The sequence below is a fragment of the Apteryx rowi genome, unplaced genomic scaffold (assembly GCF_003343035.1).
Source record: "Apteryx rowi isolate R43461 unplaced genomic scaffold, aptRow1 scaffold_71, whole genome shotgun sequence".
NCBI classification, from domain to species: Eukaryota; Metazoa; Chordata; class Aves; order Apterygiformes; family Apterygidae; genus Apteryx; species Apteryx rowi.
The window spans coordinates 2,638,910-2,656,661 of NW_020450994.1; the positions used below are offsets into that span (position 1 = coordinate 2,638,910).

Sequence of the window (17,752 nt, forward strand, 5' to 3'; positions counted from 1 at the left end):
GCTCGTCCATCACGCTGGTCTCTGCGGCTTTGCACGAACCGGGGTTGTCGGTTCATCGGCGGAGTTTGGGGCAGGGCTCCTGGGGCTGAAAGCTGTTCCCATGTGCCGCGTTTGCGCAAAAAGCCTGGATTACAATGAGGAATATCTCCCATGCTGAACTCCTCATTCAATTTTGAGTACAAACCATTTCTCTCATGTTAAATCTACTCCCCGCTGTCACTGCTGCCTATGGTGACTGGAATCCAGAGGCAGAATTAGATAAAAGAATTGCAAGGAGGAATAAGAAAAGATGTGAGCTAGATGGTTAAAAGATGTGGAGAGAAGTTATTTTTGAGGGGGTGTGATCCTAAAATASCAGGGACCAAAAGTGTTTGCTAGCCCTGGGAGTACAGCGTCAAGGTGTGGGCACTCCTGATGAAGTGTCAAAGTGTTACAGTTTGCCTGTACTTTGTAYGTGGGTCGTGCATGGGTCACACATGAATGGCTTGTGACCTGTTCCTTGTTTCTTAATGTGAGGCATGTGTTTTTCACTTTATGATTTGGTTCCTGTTTTGCAAATGTGAACTTGTTTGGGCTTTCCAATATGGAGCGAGCCTTACACCTTGGAAGGTGCAGAGCAAAAAAGAAATGCTCCCATGCAAGACTGAAGGTTGTCAAACAGATAACACTTAACAAAAATCAATCTGCAATAAAGTAAAATCTTTATTTTGACGTGCTCTCTCAATTTGAAAGTCAAAGTTCAAATCTCAGAAATGTTATTGAAGAGGCAATGGTTTTCCAGTTTAGAAGTGATGTTTTAAAAAAAGCCAAACATCTGAGCTAATGATCCAAAGCTGTGTCGCTGTGATTAACAAGAGCAGTGAAAACACTGAGTGCTGCTCTGTAACTTTCTGCTGCAAAAGGTAAACTTGCCTTTATCTGTATTCCAGTGTGTGTGTTGTGCATGCTGTGCAAACAAGCCCTGGCTGCTGGCTGGGCCCTTGTGCTTCTGGTGAAGCAGAAAATCATGCATGGGCCTAATTAGATGATAGCCCTGGTCTTTGCAAACTTCCCTCAGATGAGTAATTGGAGAATACTCTCGTAAGAATTACGGGCACAGAGCGATTAGCCGGTGTCTGCGTTAGGAACCACGTGTAGCCTGAAAGGGAGTGGGTCTGTAGGGTGAAACCGCTGTGCTGAGACCTGACCTCCGCACTGTGGGTGTTTTGGGGGTTACTTGGGTTTAGCTCTGATGTGGTCCCACGGACGGAGCGCCCATGGGCATTCAGCTGGAGAGCACGGCAGAGCAGCTCGAGTGCGCTGAGTGTGCTCCTGGCACACATCTGCCCGGTGACTTTCATCTGCAAAGCACCTAGTCTGTGTGCTYGGCGGCCGCTCCGCTGCGCGAACCGAAGTGTGGTAACAAGGAGAAGGAGATTTGCTTCGGAAGTGTGCTGTTGATTTGAACTGAAATGCTGAAGTAGACAAACCCCATCAGTGGCAGCCCTTGGCCCTGGGGCATTGGGAGGGAGCAGGCTCCCTACAGGCTGAACTTTCTCCTTTCTTCTCAGTTTTCGGCCACTTCTTTCCCCTCTGTCCCTCCTGCAGTGGGAGGGATACAGAACTGTCCCCTGCCRTATTACAACCCAGTAAAGCCTAACTTCAGGAGGACAGGGGAACCCGATTCAGGACATTTTGGAAAACATATTTGGTAAAAATGGAGTGATGGCAAGCTTCCTGATTATTGACAGCAGCGGTGTTTGGGTACGGATGTGGATTTAGAGGGATGGCTGCAGTCATTCGCCCTTGTGTTGCAGGTACATTACCAAGTCACGTGAAGCAACCGAGTCTGTCTGGACTTGCCCTGTCCTCCAGGGGAGGGTGCATCCACCTCTGGGCTACCGCAGGAGGAAGGTGGTTTGACACCTTCTTTGGCAAAAGCACRGAGGAGCTGCCTTGTTGCAGCAAAGGTAAAAAGCTAATATTTATCATTTTGAAGTGGTAACTAATTATTTTAAATTGCTCAGTTTTCTGGTAACTGAAAATGGTATTTGTAAACATGGCCATGCATCCAGCTAAATGTTTGTCTGCAGCAGAGCGATGAACTAACAAATTGGAGCATTCAGCGTCATGATAGTTTGACTGAATTAAACCACTTCTGTTTGTACTCTCTGCTGCCAAATACGTAACAAATATCATTTGTCTTTTTAATCCTCGTTCTTCCATCTGTAGCACCCAAACCCCAAAAGCAGTGTGTACTTCTGTCTCCAGGACTTTTAGATGAAGTCTTGGGAGTTGCATGTTTTATAGGAGCAGGTCCTTTGTAAAGCTTGAGTGCAAAGGCTCTGCAGTATAAATGCAATGTCACTCCTGTGTTCTGCTAAGACAGCCAATAAATCACTAAATCCCGAAGGACTGCTTGTTACTCCCAGGGGACAGATGACTGCAATTGCATAATCTGTTACCATTACATTTAGGATGTCTGTCAGAACTCTGGGGCTTTCCTAGGCATGGAGGAGTTGCTGTCTGGCTCCTAGACTCATCTTCTTCAGAGGTTTGCTCTGGGGGGATGGTGGGGAAAAGGCTCAGGGTGCCTGTCCGCACCCTCTGTCCATCTTGGTYGGTGTTTTGGAGTTCCCTGCTGTTCCTTTCCTGTCGCTCTCCCAAAGTGCTTGATGTGCTTCTGGTGCAGGGCAGAAATGTGTCTTTGCATCGTGCCAGCATAACTGCAGTGATCCTGATCTCTCTTCTTTCTGCACCTGAGATGTGATTCAGCTGGTCTTCATCACTTTTGCGAGGATGCCTATCCCTTTAGTTTTAGAAACAGAAGGTGTTAATGTCATGCAGCCGAAGCAAGCCAGTACTTCTGTCTGGAATATGTGTGCGACTCCCTTCCCTTAGGCTGTCGACTCGCGCTCTTTCATCCGGCGTAAGTGAGCGCTGCTGATGGACGCGRAAGTGCAGCCCCTTGCCCAGCTCCAGCCGCTTGTTTTCCTTGCCGTGCCCGTGCGAGCGTGGGTGCGCCCGCYGCGAGCCGTCGCAGGGCTGGGCTGGGTTAAAACTCCCTGTCTCGAGGTTGGAGTTTTTGCATGTTTGCTTTTGGCTGGGTTCATTTAAAGCTGGATCAGTTCCCTGATCGGGTTTGTTTGCGATGTTGCCTAGACGTTTGCGCCAGCACTGGAGCAGGATGTGGGGTGGGAGGAAGGCTGCAATCTTGTTCGGGGTTGGCTGATCCCAGATATAAGGTGTTTGTGAAACTGTGGTGCTTCAAGTCCAAGGGCTTCACCATCATGGGCCTTGCAGCAGCTCCATGGGATGAGGCACGTCGTTGGCAGTTTCCTTTCCTCAAGGACTGGCCTGGGGTGCCCCAGGGGATCTGTAGCACAGCGAGGGAAGAGGAATTCAGTCCTCCCAAATTCCAGGCCACGTCGTTGCATTGAGACAGGCTAGCAGAAGGTGTCTCACCCGACTTCGGYCACTGTCCCATGTCGCAAGGCCTCGCTGAATGTTACATTCCCATGAAACAGCGAGGAGGCAGCAAGCCTGCAGACACACAGCAGTGCTCCTTTGCACACTTTCTGCCCTTTTTGAGAGTTCGAGATTTCACGGTGATCCTGCGCAATGAGGTCCTGCCTGCTGCCTTGTCCCACTGGCCCGAGATGCGTTTCCCTCCTCTTTGCAAGCTTCAGCACTCAAGCATTTGTTCCTACTAATACAAAATTCTTGCTGGTTTAGTTCCTCTGTTGAATGGATGAAGATYGGACCTTGCCCAGTTGGCTCACTGCTAATGGTGCATCTCTCTGAGCTGCTGTTGTACGCACTGACACCGGCCAGCCTGTGAGCAGCCTGAACATCACTGCAGCGAGCATGAGCACAGTACCATGCTCCTAGCTACTAGCAGTTTTAATCTAGGAGCGGATTGGGTCTAGCCAGCACTTAACGTGGGCAGGGCATGCTTATATTGGCTTATAAAAGGCTGTGAAAATACACCTTGAAATTTCACTTCTAAACTTATTTTTCTTCAAAATTTCAGTGGGTCTAGTTGCATTCCTCACTATAAATTTGGTGAAAAATACACTACGGGGACCSCCCCCCCCCCAAAAAAAAAAAAAAAAAGGGAATTCAGAGTTTTGTTTCTCCTGAAAGCCAACACTTAGACTATCCTGAAAAAAGCCRGTATGGAGAGCCACAGCTAATGCGAGACTGCAGGAAGCGCTGCTTATTCTTGGCAACAAGTTGACGGCTCTGAGTTGTTTGCCCTCGGAAGGGAAGCGGGAGCCCTGTAACATACCCCAGGCCGTTTGAATCAGCTCCGGGGATGTTTTTAGTGTCTCACTCCATGACTGACTTTTCCCATGCTGTTTCTCCGCTTTCCCCCTGCTTATTAGCGCAGGAAGAGAAGATTGCATCCCGTGTTGTGTGTCATCGCACGCAGAGCCTGGGACAGGAAAGGGCTTGTCGGAGGTGAGACGCTGCACTGAAAACTCCCTGGCTCGTTCCTGGCGTGCCGTAGCTGTGTGCCCACAGGAATACGTTCAAGCAGCAGCTAGATTTACCAGCGCGGTTGGTTTCTATTGAGATAAACTGTCGCTGGAGAGCAGGGCGCCCTGGGGAGGCGGAGGAGGTGTGACGGCAGAGACGGGGTGGCAGTGGCTGTCCCGGCGGAGATGCCGCCCCGAAGAGGTGTGCCCCAGCCCAGCCCTGCGGTGAACCTGCTTGCAAGGTGGCTGGGGAAAGGTTTGGCCCGGYTTCTGGAGCTTGCTGATCCCCCTCTTCGACTGAGGTGGGTGACTTGAATCCTGCCCGAAGATGCCGAAATCGTTGTCCTAGAGGACAACCAGCCTGGAAAGCATCCGCGTGGTGTTTGCCAGATCTGCGCTCGATGGGCYGGGCGCTTTCACGCGGCGGCGGCAGTGAGGTGAGAGTTTGACGAGGAGGCATGTGCTCTCAGATCCCTCACTGTCTGCTGGTCACTGGAGTTATGTGCCCTGTGTTACCTGAAAACCAGGTTAGATCATGTGCCTGTTTCACGAAGAGATAGTTTGTTAATTTTAGCTTTTAAATCCCCCTTGGGTCCATAGATTTCGTTCTGTTAGGATCCACTCTGCCCTATCTCTTTCCAGCCTGAAGAAGATTGAGTTTCAAAAAGTTTTAGCATGTTGCAGTCTTTCGGAGAAGAGCATAAAAATTAGCAGCCTCTCTGTCCTGCTAAGGACATTACAGGTCCCCAGGTATCCTGGGTAGAGGCTCTAAAAGCAGTTGTCTCGGCTGAAATTTCTTTTTCTTGCTCTGGTGAGCTATGTTATATGGCAGTTGGCTGGATATCASGGATATTCTGTGTATATAATTTCCAAAGTATTTTCTGATCTATCGGGATGAAAGGTTCTGTAGAGATGCAAAAGAGTGCCATTATTATAAAATAAACATACTTCTTCAATATTTCTGATACTAAAGTAAATCCAGATGTTTTCTTATGGCCGCTGGGCCTGCTTTGGGTTTTCCTTTGCTCTGTGTGACCATCTGTATTTGTTCAAGTGTCACTGTATTAGCTTTGAGATGTGATGTGACACAATTTGTTGCAGCATGTTCTTGTCAAGTCTGGAAACCTTTATGTTTACACACACATGCCCACATGTGCACGCACATGCACATATATATAAAATGAAAAAAATACTTACTTTACCCTAAAATACCATTTCCGAGTCTGACACTTCACATACATGCGAGGACCTTGGAATAAACTCAGCAAGTTTGTCAGTTTATATAATTGCAACAATCAGCTCAGCAGTGTCGAGGAGAAATGGGATTTGGCTGTGGAGTTCGAAATAGTCTCCGAAGGAAGCAAATGTGTGCTTCTCTTCGTAGTTCTGATAGAAAGGGAGTATTAAATGCCCCTTAATACCAGCCACCGGTTGCACTTTCTAACATGTGGCTGAACTTTGCAAGTGGTAACTGTGCAGCACTGTTTAAAGTGTAAAATGATTTTGCCTTAATTTTTAAAATTACTGAAATTTTCATGGTTTCTCTCCTACAGAGAAGAACAAGTCTGCCCAACTGCTTAAGGCTGATATTTCATATAGGCTGATATTTTACCATAGCTAATGCTAGAATGAGATCAAAGCAGTAAAAAACAGCCGGGTGGTCATTTTGTCTGAGCACGGAAATGGGAAATGTTTCAAAGTCGATGTTTCAGTGACGTTTTGGAGCTTGCTTGGGGAGCTGCCACTGAGATATCAAGGCCTGATGTTTGTCATCCCTTCCTGGGGCRTCTCGGTGTCCATCACCCTGGCGCCCTGGTTGTTTTTGTGATCTTTCCTTTCTGAATTTGGATTGGGTTTCTCTGTGCTTCAGCTTTTACGGGGCTTTTTCAGAATTCTAGCTGTACCCAGCCTGGCCTGTGACTGCCAGGAATCGGTTTCTCTGCCTTACAGTCTTGGTTTTCAATGAAGTGGATCAATCGAAGCTGCATTGGGGATACCTTTGCACCGTGCAGCTTCTCCTTCCCAGCTGAAGACAATGTTCAAAATAACTAACAGCTTCCKGGTAGAAGTCGGTATCAGCTCTGATCTCTGCCTGCCCGAAACCCATATGGTGTACTAATTTCTGATGTCTCYGAGTGCTCTGTAGGGGCCAAATCCAGAAAGAAGCTTGTCTGCCTTGCACACATTAAAAACTCTGAGAAGTGGAATTTGGGGTCCTGTCTAACTTTTGCACAGTTTTCTGCRTCTAGAGGCTGTACAAATATGCTTTATTGAATCCAGCTCTTTCTTGCCTTCTGGCATAAGATGCTCCTAGATTGATAGAAAGTAATGAAAAAATCTGTGGATTCTCACTCATCTAATACAACCTTTTCTGTCTTTTGTCTTGTGCTTAGAGCCTGCTGGGCCTTCTTAAGTTTTTTTGGCTTCTTTCTTAAGTAAGAAAAGAAATTGCAAAGTAAAAGTAAGCCAGCTAAGTAGGCAGCAAGTTCTTAGCACAACTTAAAYGTCTTGGATTCCTTGGTTAACAGCCCTGCCTAGGGAAGGGAAGGAGCAAATGACCACAAATGCTTGCTGTATTAGTTCCCTGTCTTGTAATGCGAGTTTGGTGTTACACCAGTGTTGGTTTTCCAACATGGGATGCCTGGTCCTTGGTTCAAAACAAACTCTGAGATAATGATGCCATTTATTGCATCACTGATACCCATCCTTGCAGTAGCTGGATCTAGCCTGTCCTGAAATATCTGACATCAGCTGGGGTACGTGATCATTTACTGCCATTCAAAGGTAGTTGCTCACTGACCCAGAGAATGTTTTTCTTTTTTTCATGGAAAATTATTGTGTGCTTTGAACTGCCTAGAGGTACTCAGGAAGACATAAAAACATGAGTTACTACAGGCTGCACGCCTGGAACTTGTAGGCCATCTCGACATATGGAGTAAATCAGCATGGCTCCACTGACTTCAGTACAGCTGCAGCTATTGCTGCCGGCTGTGAACCCTGCTCCAAACTTTGGGCTTGATGCTCTGTGGCCAGTGGATAGAAAAAAGAGCTTCTATCTTCCCTTTTATTAACTTCACATTTCTAAACAGAGTGAATGTGCTACAACGGGAATTAAAATAGTAAATTATTTTTTCCTGTCTAAGACTGCTTTATTTGGGACAGTCAGTACCTTACCCCTCTCTCATTCCACATAGTTCCTAAATCAAATATTTGATGAATGCATGCACTTGATTACTGGCACTCAAAAATACATCAATGATTAGTTCAGAGATAGAGATCTGTGTTTTAAAAAAAACAAAACCCGCATACATGCACCTGCACAAAAACAAGTCAGGCAGAACTGACTCTGCACAAAAACAGGGTGGGCAGTACCTATGTGAACCACAGGACTACTGGAAGAGGAGCTGCTTTTCTGTTTCCGTGTGCCAGGAGAAGCAATGCTATCAGGCTTATGTGTGATGGATCAGAGTGCAGTGATATTGCTGCAAGCAAAAGTCATGAATTTTAATCAGCTTCACTGGCTGCCTTGAAATCTGAGTTGAAAGATAAATGTGAAAAACAGGCAGCCCATATTGTTTCTGGAACAAAACTGCCCCTTTTCTGTTGATTAGAGATTTTTTTTCTTTTAACTTGATAATCAAAAATACTTCCATTCTAGTTCTGGAATTTTTTTAAGCTAACCCTTCAGGTCCTGTCTTCCCTCCGTTGCATCCTGCGCGACATGTCACCTCGTGGCCACCCAGATAGCTGACCATGGGTGCAGAGACTTTCCAACCAACGGGGCTCCTTGGCTGTCAGTTTTTAGATGGGTTGGGTTTTTATTTAAATATTCTTAATGGTTTTAAAAAAAGAAGAGGCTTGCCCAGTGAAAACCGCTGAGTGGATTGTCCTGGGAGTTGAAGTCCAGTTTATGTTCACTGGGGAGATTTGGCACAGCAAATGCGTTTGTCCTGCAAGTCTGTTGCTCCAGGCCTGTTTTGAAGGCTACATAGTTGTTATATTCATTTAGGCATTGGTCTTCCTAATCAGATGTAAGCTGATTATAATGTTGTCTAGTAGGGACATCTAAGCTTTGGGAAGAACTGGGCTGAAACTACCAGCTAACATCTGTGGACAAAAACACACACCCATCGTGGGTTATTTTCAGTCACTCCCAGGCTGGTCCAGATTACTCTCAGTAATTGAGAGTGTTTTCTTCACTCCTCTGTAAAGAAGTTTGCTTCAGGGGTTATCATAGCTGCTTTTCCTGTTTTGCCATAAGTCACCTCTWTGCAGGAATAATTTTCAAGGGTTGTATTTAAGGCCAACCAACTTTTTAAGAAAGGAGAGGGGAAAATTAGCCCAGAAACTCCAGGTAGGGGGAAAAAAAAAAAAAGACTCCTGAGTCTCTCCTCCTCTTTCAGCCAAAACTGCTCTATTATTTTCTCTTAGGATCCTTTATGATTTAACTCCGCACCTGTTTTCCCATCTCTGATAGCTGTGGGTTCACCAACTGCTCCATATTAATGAAATGTTCGTTGCAGCTGCAGCAGACACTTACTTGATGCTCTTGGARATTCTTGCTGCTTTTGCTAGTGAGAAAGGCAATATATTTTTGGGGCCTGAATCAGTGTGAAAGGGCACATACAAACCTGCTAAGTACAAATTCCAGCTTGTTTGTACTCTGTTGGCTACACCCTTGGCTCAGAACCCAGGTATTTCAAGAATTTGGGTTGAGGTATATGCTTTCCCAAAAGAGACATGAAGTTAGATTTCCCCTTTTGCATCAATGGGTGCAGTTGCTTTAAGGTCACCGAGTATTTGCTTGCAACAGAAATGTCAATTCCTTCAAGGCATGTTCGAAGCCTGTGGAAGGGGAGGCAATGTTTTGCTGCAATAGTGGAAACCTCGTGGCTTGCTCCCTCCGTAGCTGAGATGACTTAGCTCTTGCTTTGATTGGAGTATGCTTACTCTAGAGGAAACCCACCTTATTTCCATGTCCGTTTGCCGGAGCCGGTACGCCTTAGTTTGCAGTGCCGTGCTTTGCCGTACTGAGGCCATGGGAGCTACGTCTGCTTACCTCAGCGGCTGATTTTTTTTTTTTCCCCTGGGGCCTTAAAAGCATGTATGTATGCTGAAGCAGAAGATTAGTTTTGCTAAGAAGGCTCATTTCAGATGCAAATACTCTATGGGCTGCTGCACAAATGAAGCCTGCCCGATTTTCCTTTCTAAATCTTTACTTATTTATTTTATTCTCCACCGGGAACCTGCACTGCTTTGCGTCATCCACCTTTTCGCGTTGCAGTGACGCGACTTGAGGTCAGAGCGGTGAAAACCAGTTTGGTGGTATGTACCAGTGCCATGTAATGCCCGTGTGAGGTCGGCCTGAGCGAACGTGCCTGGCGCTGAGGGCTGTTTGCCGAGCAGCGTCCACGGCCGCGCAGAGCTCCTCCGTGCGCCTGCACTGCTTAGAATATCTAATACCCAACGAAAGGAGCGTTTGCCGATGCCTCCAGGCATCCTAGTACATCCCGGTAAGCAGTTAGTYGGGGCTGCTCGGAGGGCGTCTCGCCGCCGACGGGGCGCAGCGCGGGCGTCGCGGTCCTAACGCGCGCTTGTCCCTTCCCCTGCAGTTACTTGGCTGAGCAGTGCTGGAATGGCGGCTTCGTCTACCTGATCATGCTGCGCCGCATCAAGCGCAAAGCCCCTCTGCCTCCCTCCAACAGCAACAACGGCAACGGCTGCGACCCCAAAGCGAAGCCGGGCCCCGAGCCGAGCGACAGAGCCGCCCAAAATGGGAAAAGAACGAGGAAGTTCGGCGTCATCACCAGGACGCCGGGCGGCAAGGAGAGCAAGGAGAAGCCCGGCTCGGAGCCGGGCAACGGGCACTGCACCCCCATGGAAGTGGAGGCTCCTCAGCCGGAGCCGTCGGAGGCGGAGAGCAGCGTGGAGGAGCCGTTGCGCGGCGTCGGGGGACAGCACCGGTCCCGGCTGTCGGATGGCGGGGTGCCTGAYGCCAGCGACCAGTCTGCCCAGGTACGTTGCTTTGGGATGTTGTAAAGAAGCAGCAGGTCTGCTGGTGGATTAAGGGCTTTGCTTGAGCAGCTTCCCCGATTTTAGTACCCTGGCATTAAATAATAATGGTGAGGGGCCTCTGTCGTGTTACTGTACGATTGCTTAGTATCACACCTGTCAGTATTGGCTTCTGGATTTCTTTTGCTTGGAACAACTGATGGCGTTATGATGCCGTGGCAGGAGGTGTCAGTGGAAGATGGTCATCTTGTCCTTTGAGGCTTCATGTTTAGAGTCGTCTGAGCTCTCCGGGACGTTAAAGCTTATGGTAAAATTGAAATCCAAAGCTCCCTTTTTGAAGGGGAAGGGAGTTGGCACAAGACCACGGTCCATTTATTAACTTGTGTTACAAAACTTGTTTGGAAAATGTTTAGAGACTCCATGGAAGTTGCTGTGAATTTTGCTCTGCATTGATGAGACGGATGATTTGTTAATGTTTGGGACAACAGCGGGACGGGGGCTTTTATTGCTTCTTTCTTTGTCCTAATGGAGATCTTGGGGTTTGTTGCCCAGCTGGAATTTCAGCATTGCTGCATGCACACGCAAAAAAATCACCCGCATCTTGATCAGATTTCAGAATGCATCTATCACCAGAAGAGCTGTTTGTCAGTCTTTCCAAAAACACTGATAGTATAAACAGATGAACACTGCTGTGCTGGGCTGGGGACTTGCTGCAACAGCTGGTTTTGCTTTTAAGACCACAAAGCTGGTAATACAGCAATGTGAGTGTACATCATATCACTAAATTGTGTTGAACAAAGGTGTGGTATTAATGTGTCCCGAATTGGCGATCCCCGATACTAGTGCATCATGGTGGTGGTTGTTTCAAACTTAAAATACAGTAGAGAGGCTGAAACCAATTTAAAAAAAAAAAAAAAAAGGTCCTAAAGAAATGTAACTGAGAAAACCTGCTCTTCCCATCAGTGAGCCAAGTTTGATTTCATGGTGCAACAGGGAGGGAAAGATGCTTGTGGACAGGTTTTGAAATTTACAGTCTGTAAAACCTTTCTGAAAGAGAATGTTAAATTAAAAAAGATCCAGACCATCAGCGTTTTGAAGGCTCTGGCCAGTTTAAAAACTTCTTAAATCTGTTTTGAAGATGTCTAATTAAAGAGATGTCATAAATGAAGATGACCTGAGCTTTGTGGGGATAGCCAATATATAAAAAAAACCCAAACTTTTAATCTAGAGCTGTTTTGTGCTAGTGTTATCTTGATGTTTTGAGCCATCTTAGTCTGAGAAGTAAATTATTAAATTCAGAAAATATATTTGAATGTGAGCAATAAATACACATTTTTAATGCGAAGCACATATAAGATAGCTTTGTAAAACATGAAAGCTTAGTTAAGTCACTGGAAATTTAAGAGCTATCATCTGTTCATTTCTGGTGCATCTCTCATGCACCAGAGAGGCACAGTCATTTAGCAAAATTGCTTGTCTTCTCCCCCTTCCCCCCCCAATATTTTGCTTAGAGGAATGACCTCTGTATGTGTCAGTATTAATTRCATTTTCCTGACATCTGAATGTGGAGAAATTTGAATAGCGAGAGCCTGAATAGCATGTCTTGATCATCCTTTTCTGTATAAAAACAAGGGGGCCTTACAGAAGCCTCTCCCTTTAACATCTGTGTGGGAACTGCTGTCAAAGGAAGCAGTGGCTTAATTCTGTTTCTTAACAGACAGTGAATAAAATTTTTAAAATTMTGTAAGTCCTATTTAAAGAAACGAGGAGAGAAAGCAAGGAATGAAGAAACTTGGGAGTCTCAAATCTCCCTCAACGCTCTTTTTTCAAAGCGTGACCCAGCACTTAGGCATTTGAGATCCAGTTGTGGTAGGAGCCTTTTGAAAACAGTTTCCACAACTTAGTGTCAGAAGTCGCAACCTGCTTCCAAGCTTTGGAGAGCGAGCCAAACCTTTCAGAGCCGTGGGATGAATTATCTCCTCCCGAACGAGGACGAGGTGCATTGGCAGGGCATCGCATCTGTGGGGAAAACCGGTCCGTCCCTGCTGCCCGCGCGGCGCTTGCTGTCTCCATGAGTTGGCTGATTGAATATCCAGCGCTGTCAGTCTCGCGCCTTTGGGGACCACTGCATTCGCTTCGAAACAATCCCAGCCGGTTGCAGCGAGCTCGAGGGTGGCTGTCAATGGGAGGAAGGGCTCGGAGAAGTGGCTCCATGACCTGCGCAGCTGCGTGAGGACCTCTTGCGTTAACACCCCTTATACTCCCTTTAGCTCCTTCCTACTCCCCTGCCCCAGGAAGCAGGTTGAAGAGTTACAGAAATTGAAATGCTGAAGCCAGGGAAGTCTCTTTTGTCCCTTTTGAATGTTTGTCTGAAGTTGTAGCAACCAAACGTTAGGGCAGGAGAGTTTGGTTTGAGTCTGTGTCTTCAGCCGCTCCCTTACCAAACCCGGCGGGCAGCTTCCGGCTGATGCCTTGGAGAAGTTGTGGCAGGAGTGCTTTCGAGGCAGCTGCAGCTGTGCGTCCAGGGTGTCGTTTGCTCTCGACGTACCTCCTCTGCCACGAGCCTGGTGTTTTCCTTCCGCTTTATCCCCGTGCGCTGCTCATAACAGCAATGCTGAATCGTGAAATGAGAGCCGAGATGAGCGCTGCTTGTCAGATGAACCTACCAGGAGGTTCATGTGTTACCAGCTTATGTGCRAGTGTCAGTCCTCGTCAAGCTTGCTTTCATCTCTTCAGTCTCCATCGGTCTCTCCTGTGCCCTTGGCATTCTTAGTGCCGCATATAAACAAATCTGCTAGGCTCTTTGCTTGTATGTAACCTCAATAAATATTGTACCTGTCAATTAGCAGCCCATATTTAATGTTTACAGTTGGTTAAGTTATGCTGCAATATTTTGGGGATGAACCTAAATGCCTCTTAAAAAGTGCAGCTTCTAAACAGGCTCCTTGCATCTGCCTGGCAGGAAGGTCCTGGAGGCCTGGAAGCCAGGTCTGACCTTGGGAGAGACCCAGGCTGGTCTTGGTAGGGGTCATGTGCGGTGATTTAAAAACAGGCAGTCTCTGAGCTGGAGTAATGATCCATCACATCTTGGGAAGATTTGGGCACTTAAATACAGCAATYGAACTTTACTTCTTTGATTCAGCAGCTTGAAACAGGGTAGTGTTTTGTACGCTAGTAGTTGTAAAGGCAAGGATGTAAGATGGGTATGGGGAGGCGCTACTGGAGTTTAGCTGAGAAACGATGAAAAGAAAGAAACCATGGGCGAGCTAGTTACACACCAATTTTGTGGTTTCACTGTGTTTAGTGATAAGACAGAATTCATCAATTTTGTTCTCAGTTTCTGTATTGGAGTGCTTTTAGAAGAGCTTTGTTCTACTCTCCTGGTTGTTCAGTCCCCAAGGAGTGTTGAGATACAATCAAGTACAGCTGGCACAAGTGATGGATCAGAATTACAAGTTTTGTGAGTATGGTTTGTAATGGTGACTTGAGCTGGTTCAGTCCTCGCTTACATGATGAGAGAGGCTTTTGCTGCTGACRCCAGAAGCTGGGGAACTGGAGGTGAAGTGCATCAAAGCACAGAACGTGCAGGACCAGCCACCTTCGCTTCCTCCTGCCCCRGCAGGAGGCTTTGGAAAGTCCCTAAAGCACCAGGGATTAAAAGAAAAAGCAAACAAACTTCCAGCATCCCCTTGAATGCTCTTGCTTCACTGGATTAATAAGGAATTGAAATCCAGATCCCAGGTTAGCAGTCACCTTTGGAAGCTACCTAAAGGAGATTGGGTAGAATAAGAGTGCTTTCATAACGAAGGCAGGAAGGTGAGAGAGCCTGGGGATTTGTGCGTTTCTCCACTGGGTTATTTTATAGGATATAGGAGAGGTCCAGGGTGTGTGCACCACATCTCCGGGGTTGGTCGTAACGCCTCGGTGTGTGCTTGTGGTAGGAAGCTTTTCCAGAATGGAAACAGGTCAGCATGAGGTAGCCCCGTAAAGTATGTTTTCTGTGAAGTCAGCTTACCATCTATTAAAAAAGGAGGGGAGGTGGGGAAGGCGAGAGGATATTATGCCCAGCCTCACAGAGATTTTTGGGAGGTCTGGTTTATAATGKAATAGTGCTTTGAATCCTTGGATGAAAAGTGCTCTATATTGTTAACCCAAAATATTTTGCAGTGAGCTACAGCTGCCAGAACAGCGTGCTTAGCCAATTTTGCTCCCTTATAGGCCAACGGGGCCTATCTTGCGTAGGCCACAACTCTCTTGAGACCTGTGAATGTATACACAGGTGCACATGGATGTGTACGTACGTAAAAAGCCCAGTCAGGTCTTTGCAAATGGGCCCTTGCTTTTGTATGATTTTAATTGACATGTACTTGATTTCAGTTTATCGAAAACTCTCTTCTTTGTTCGGGCCCGTTACTGCTTTTTTATTAAGAGATGGCTTGTCTCGGGGAAGGCTGAATGCTTTTGAGTTATGTTTTGCTTTGTAGTGAGGAAAGGGTGGCAGCCCTTCTGTAGCCAGTATTTACAAATCAGCATTGGTAAATGCCAGACTTACCTTGCGTTTTTGTTAACGAAAAACGTACCTTATCCTGCCAAGCAGAACGGGGCTAGTGGCACATTATAGGAATCAAAAATTGAGGCTCAAAATAATGCACTTGCCTTAAGGATTTTACTTTTTTAAACATGATGAGAAAAACTTTTCTTATCGGTTTGTTTTACCAAAATGAAAACCTGCTCTGAGCAACATGCTTACAAGTGTAAATGTTCACAGCTCCATTGAAGCTGGTGAGGCTAAAATGATTTACATCAGCTTTTTTGGCAACCTAAGCAACGATGATTGTTTCATCAGGGCTGTTACGGRGCTTTTATACGAAGCATGTTTTAGATATAAGTAACTCTGTTTTTAGTTTTTATTGTAGACACCTTGAGATGCGTAAAGACCTTCCTCAGAGTCTGTTTCTGTTCTTTGGTCTTTTTATCTTGTGTATTTGCTTCCAGCTTTCATTAACATGAATCCTGGGGCTACCTACCGTCTGGAAGCTTTAATGTGCTCCGTGATAAGGATGACTTCCCTCTGTTGTGCCGGGGCTGGATCGTCAGCTCTCTTTGGGGCAAGGGCTGTCTTTCAACTGTATTGTACAGCATTGAGAAAACTTGGCCTTGATTTTGCTTGAAGTTTTAGGAAGTGCTTTTATGTAACTGGCACTGATATTACAAATAATTTTTTGCTGCCAGTGGTGTTCCACCTTGCCCTAAAACAGCAGTCATCACAACTTTCTGGGATAAGTCTCACTTGCTACCAGATTTCTTCAGCTGACTTAAGGTTTTGCCTTTGTTTGCTGTGATTTAAGCAATAGCTACGACTGTGGTAGCTGTAGATTTTAATTTCAAATAGCAGTCTGTCCTTTTATTTTGTTTCTAAACTGAATTTTCCAAGGGGGTGGGGGAATGTTGTGTGGAAGAAAACCTGGTAATGGATAAGTTATAATGGATTAGTTTTAATGGGTCATCTGGAAACGAAGTTCTCACTGTTAGAAATGAGCTACCTGCAAAGGCAGAACAGATACGTACTGCGTTGTGTTACGGCAGCGCCTAGGAGATCTCAGCTGAGACCAAAGCTCCGTTATGATAAAACATAAGTCCCAGTACGAATGCATTTCCCACCTGCTAAAAAGTGTTTCTTCATTTTGCATATGGTATTAATGATACAGAAAATCCACAACTGGAATGCAAAAGGATGGCTTCAGCTGAATATAAATTCACACCATTTGCATTTTAATCATTAAGTGCAAGTGTTTGAAACCAAGTGGACGTGCCTTAAAATAGAATGTGCTGTTTGTTTAGTGCTGTAATGCTTTAGGTGTAAGTCATGATTATAAAGCTATATACACTTAATTTTTGAGTSAGGGGGCTGAAATCACTGAACAGACCTGAGGGATCCTTTGGGTCCTTGGCACAAGTGGATGTAATATCAGTCCCCAAGAAAGACTCGACTTTAGCTGATATCGGTACCRTGGTGGCTTGCTCTAGGACAGGCTTTAATATACTGCAGTCAGCGAGGGTTTATTATTATTATTTTATTTATTTATTTATTTTTGGAGAAACTTCAAACCAACCAACCAAACATTCCCCATAACCTAGCAACAGAATGAGACCAGGCAAGATATTTGTGAGAATGTAAACGCATCCGAACTTTTAAAAACCTGAGCTTTCCAGGGGGAATTGCGGTGCTTAAGCCCCCCTGGGTCAGGGACAGTGAGAAGTCCATTGGCTGCTCTTGAAATAAAGCTTCAGTCGAAGGCAGAAGGAGAGAGAGAAGGGGCCTGCGGAGGCACCATCCAGATGGTGATGGCTCAGGATGACAAATGACTCCAGCAGATTTTTATAAGGGGTGATGATGTAGTTCAGGTGCTTGCAATGGCTGATTTAAAGCCCTTGCCAAGGAAATGATGTCAAGGACCAGCCTGTCTCTGGAGGGGGATCCCCGGAGGTCATTTGGTGTAAAGTAGCAGGGTTTTCATCCCCTTCTCTGTGATGCCTGTTTTGTGTATTTTAATTGTGTGTGTTTCAGGGGGCGGGGKGCGAATGTTGTTGCCTTTAGCTGTTCCCCAGGCTTCATCTCCTGGGGTGCTTCTCTCTCCTCACATTTCAGAAATGTACACCAAGTGCCTAGGAACTGTTTTAGCACGTCACCCTATTTAGGTGGTCAGCGGTGGACACTTGAATGGAGTTGCAGTTGTGCCTGTGCTGTTGGCTCCTGCCTATTTCTTGGACATTGAAAGGCTGCATGGTCAACCCTGGGCAATTCTTATTAAAGGCTGCTGTTTTTCTTTCTTTTTTCCCTCTTTCAAGTGGTGTAGGAGATACTGAGAGGCRTGGAGTGGCTTGCATCATACAGATGTGGAAACCAAAGCCTGCAGTGCCTCACTGCTAAGAAACATTGTAGGCAGTAGGGAAAGACAAAGAACTCTTGTCTTGGAATATTATAAATTGGAATATAATCAACTGATAAAGGAATTCAGCTTTTTATATTCCTGCTTTTAATTGTTTTGGAGTTGTTTAGCTTGTTTGTATAGCCGTGAAAACAAGACCTGAGGTAGCAGAAGAAAGCTGGAACCCTGCTGCCAGATCAGCCTTAAAAATATCCTAGTAATATCAGATGAAAAATGTACTCATTATCCACTAATGAAATAATTGCTTTGTTAAGAATCTGCAAAAAATCAGATTTTGGCTCCATTTTCTGATACGGAGTCATTCACAGTAATATCTATGATGTGAAGAGT

General features: G+C 45.9%; 1 protein-coding gene across 1 annotated transcript in view; it reads left to right on the forward strand.

Moving 5' to 3' along the window:
• Positions 1-17,752, forward strand: part of PDZD2 (PDZ domain containing 2) — a 144,306-nt gene that overhangs the window by 66,631 nt on the left and 59,923 nt on the right. The window contains exon 2 of the mRNA XM_026087276.1: positions 10,073-10,475. Within this exon, the coding sequence (XP_025943061.1) occupies positions 10,073-10,475 (403 nt within the window). The remainder of the gene's footprint in view (positions 1-10,072; positions 10,476-17,752) is intronic.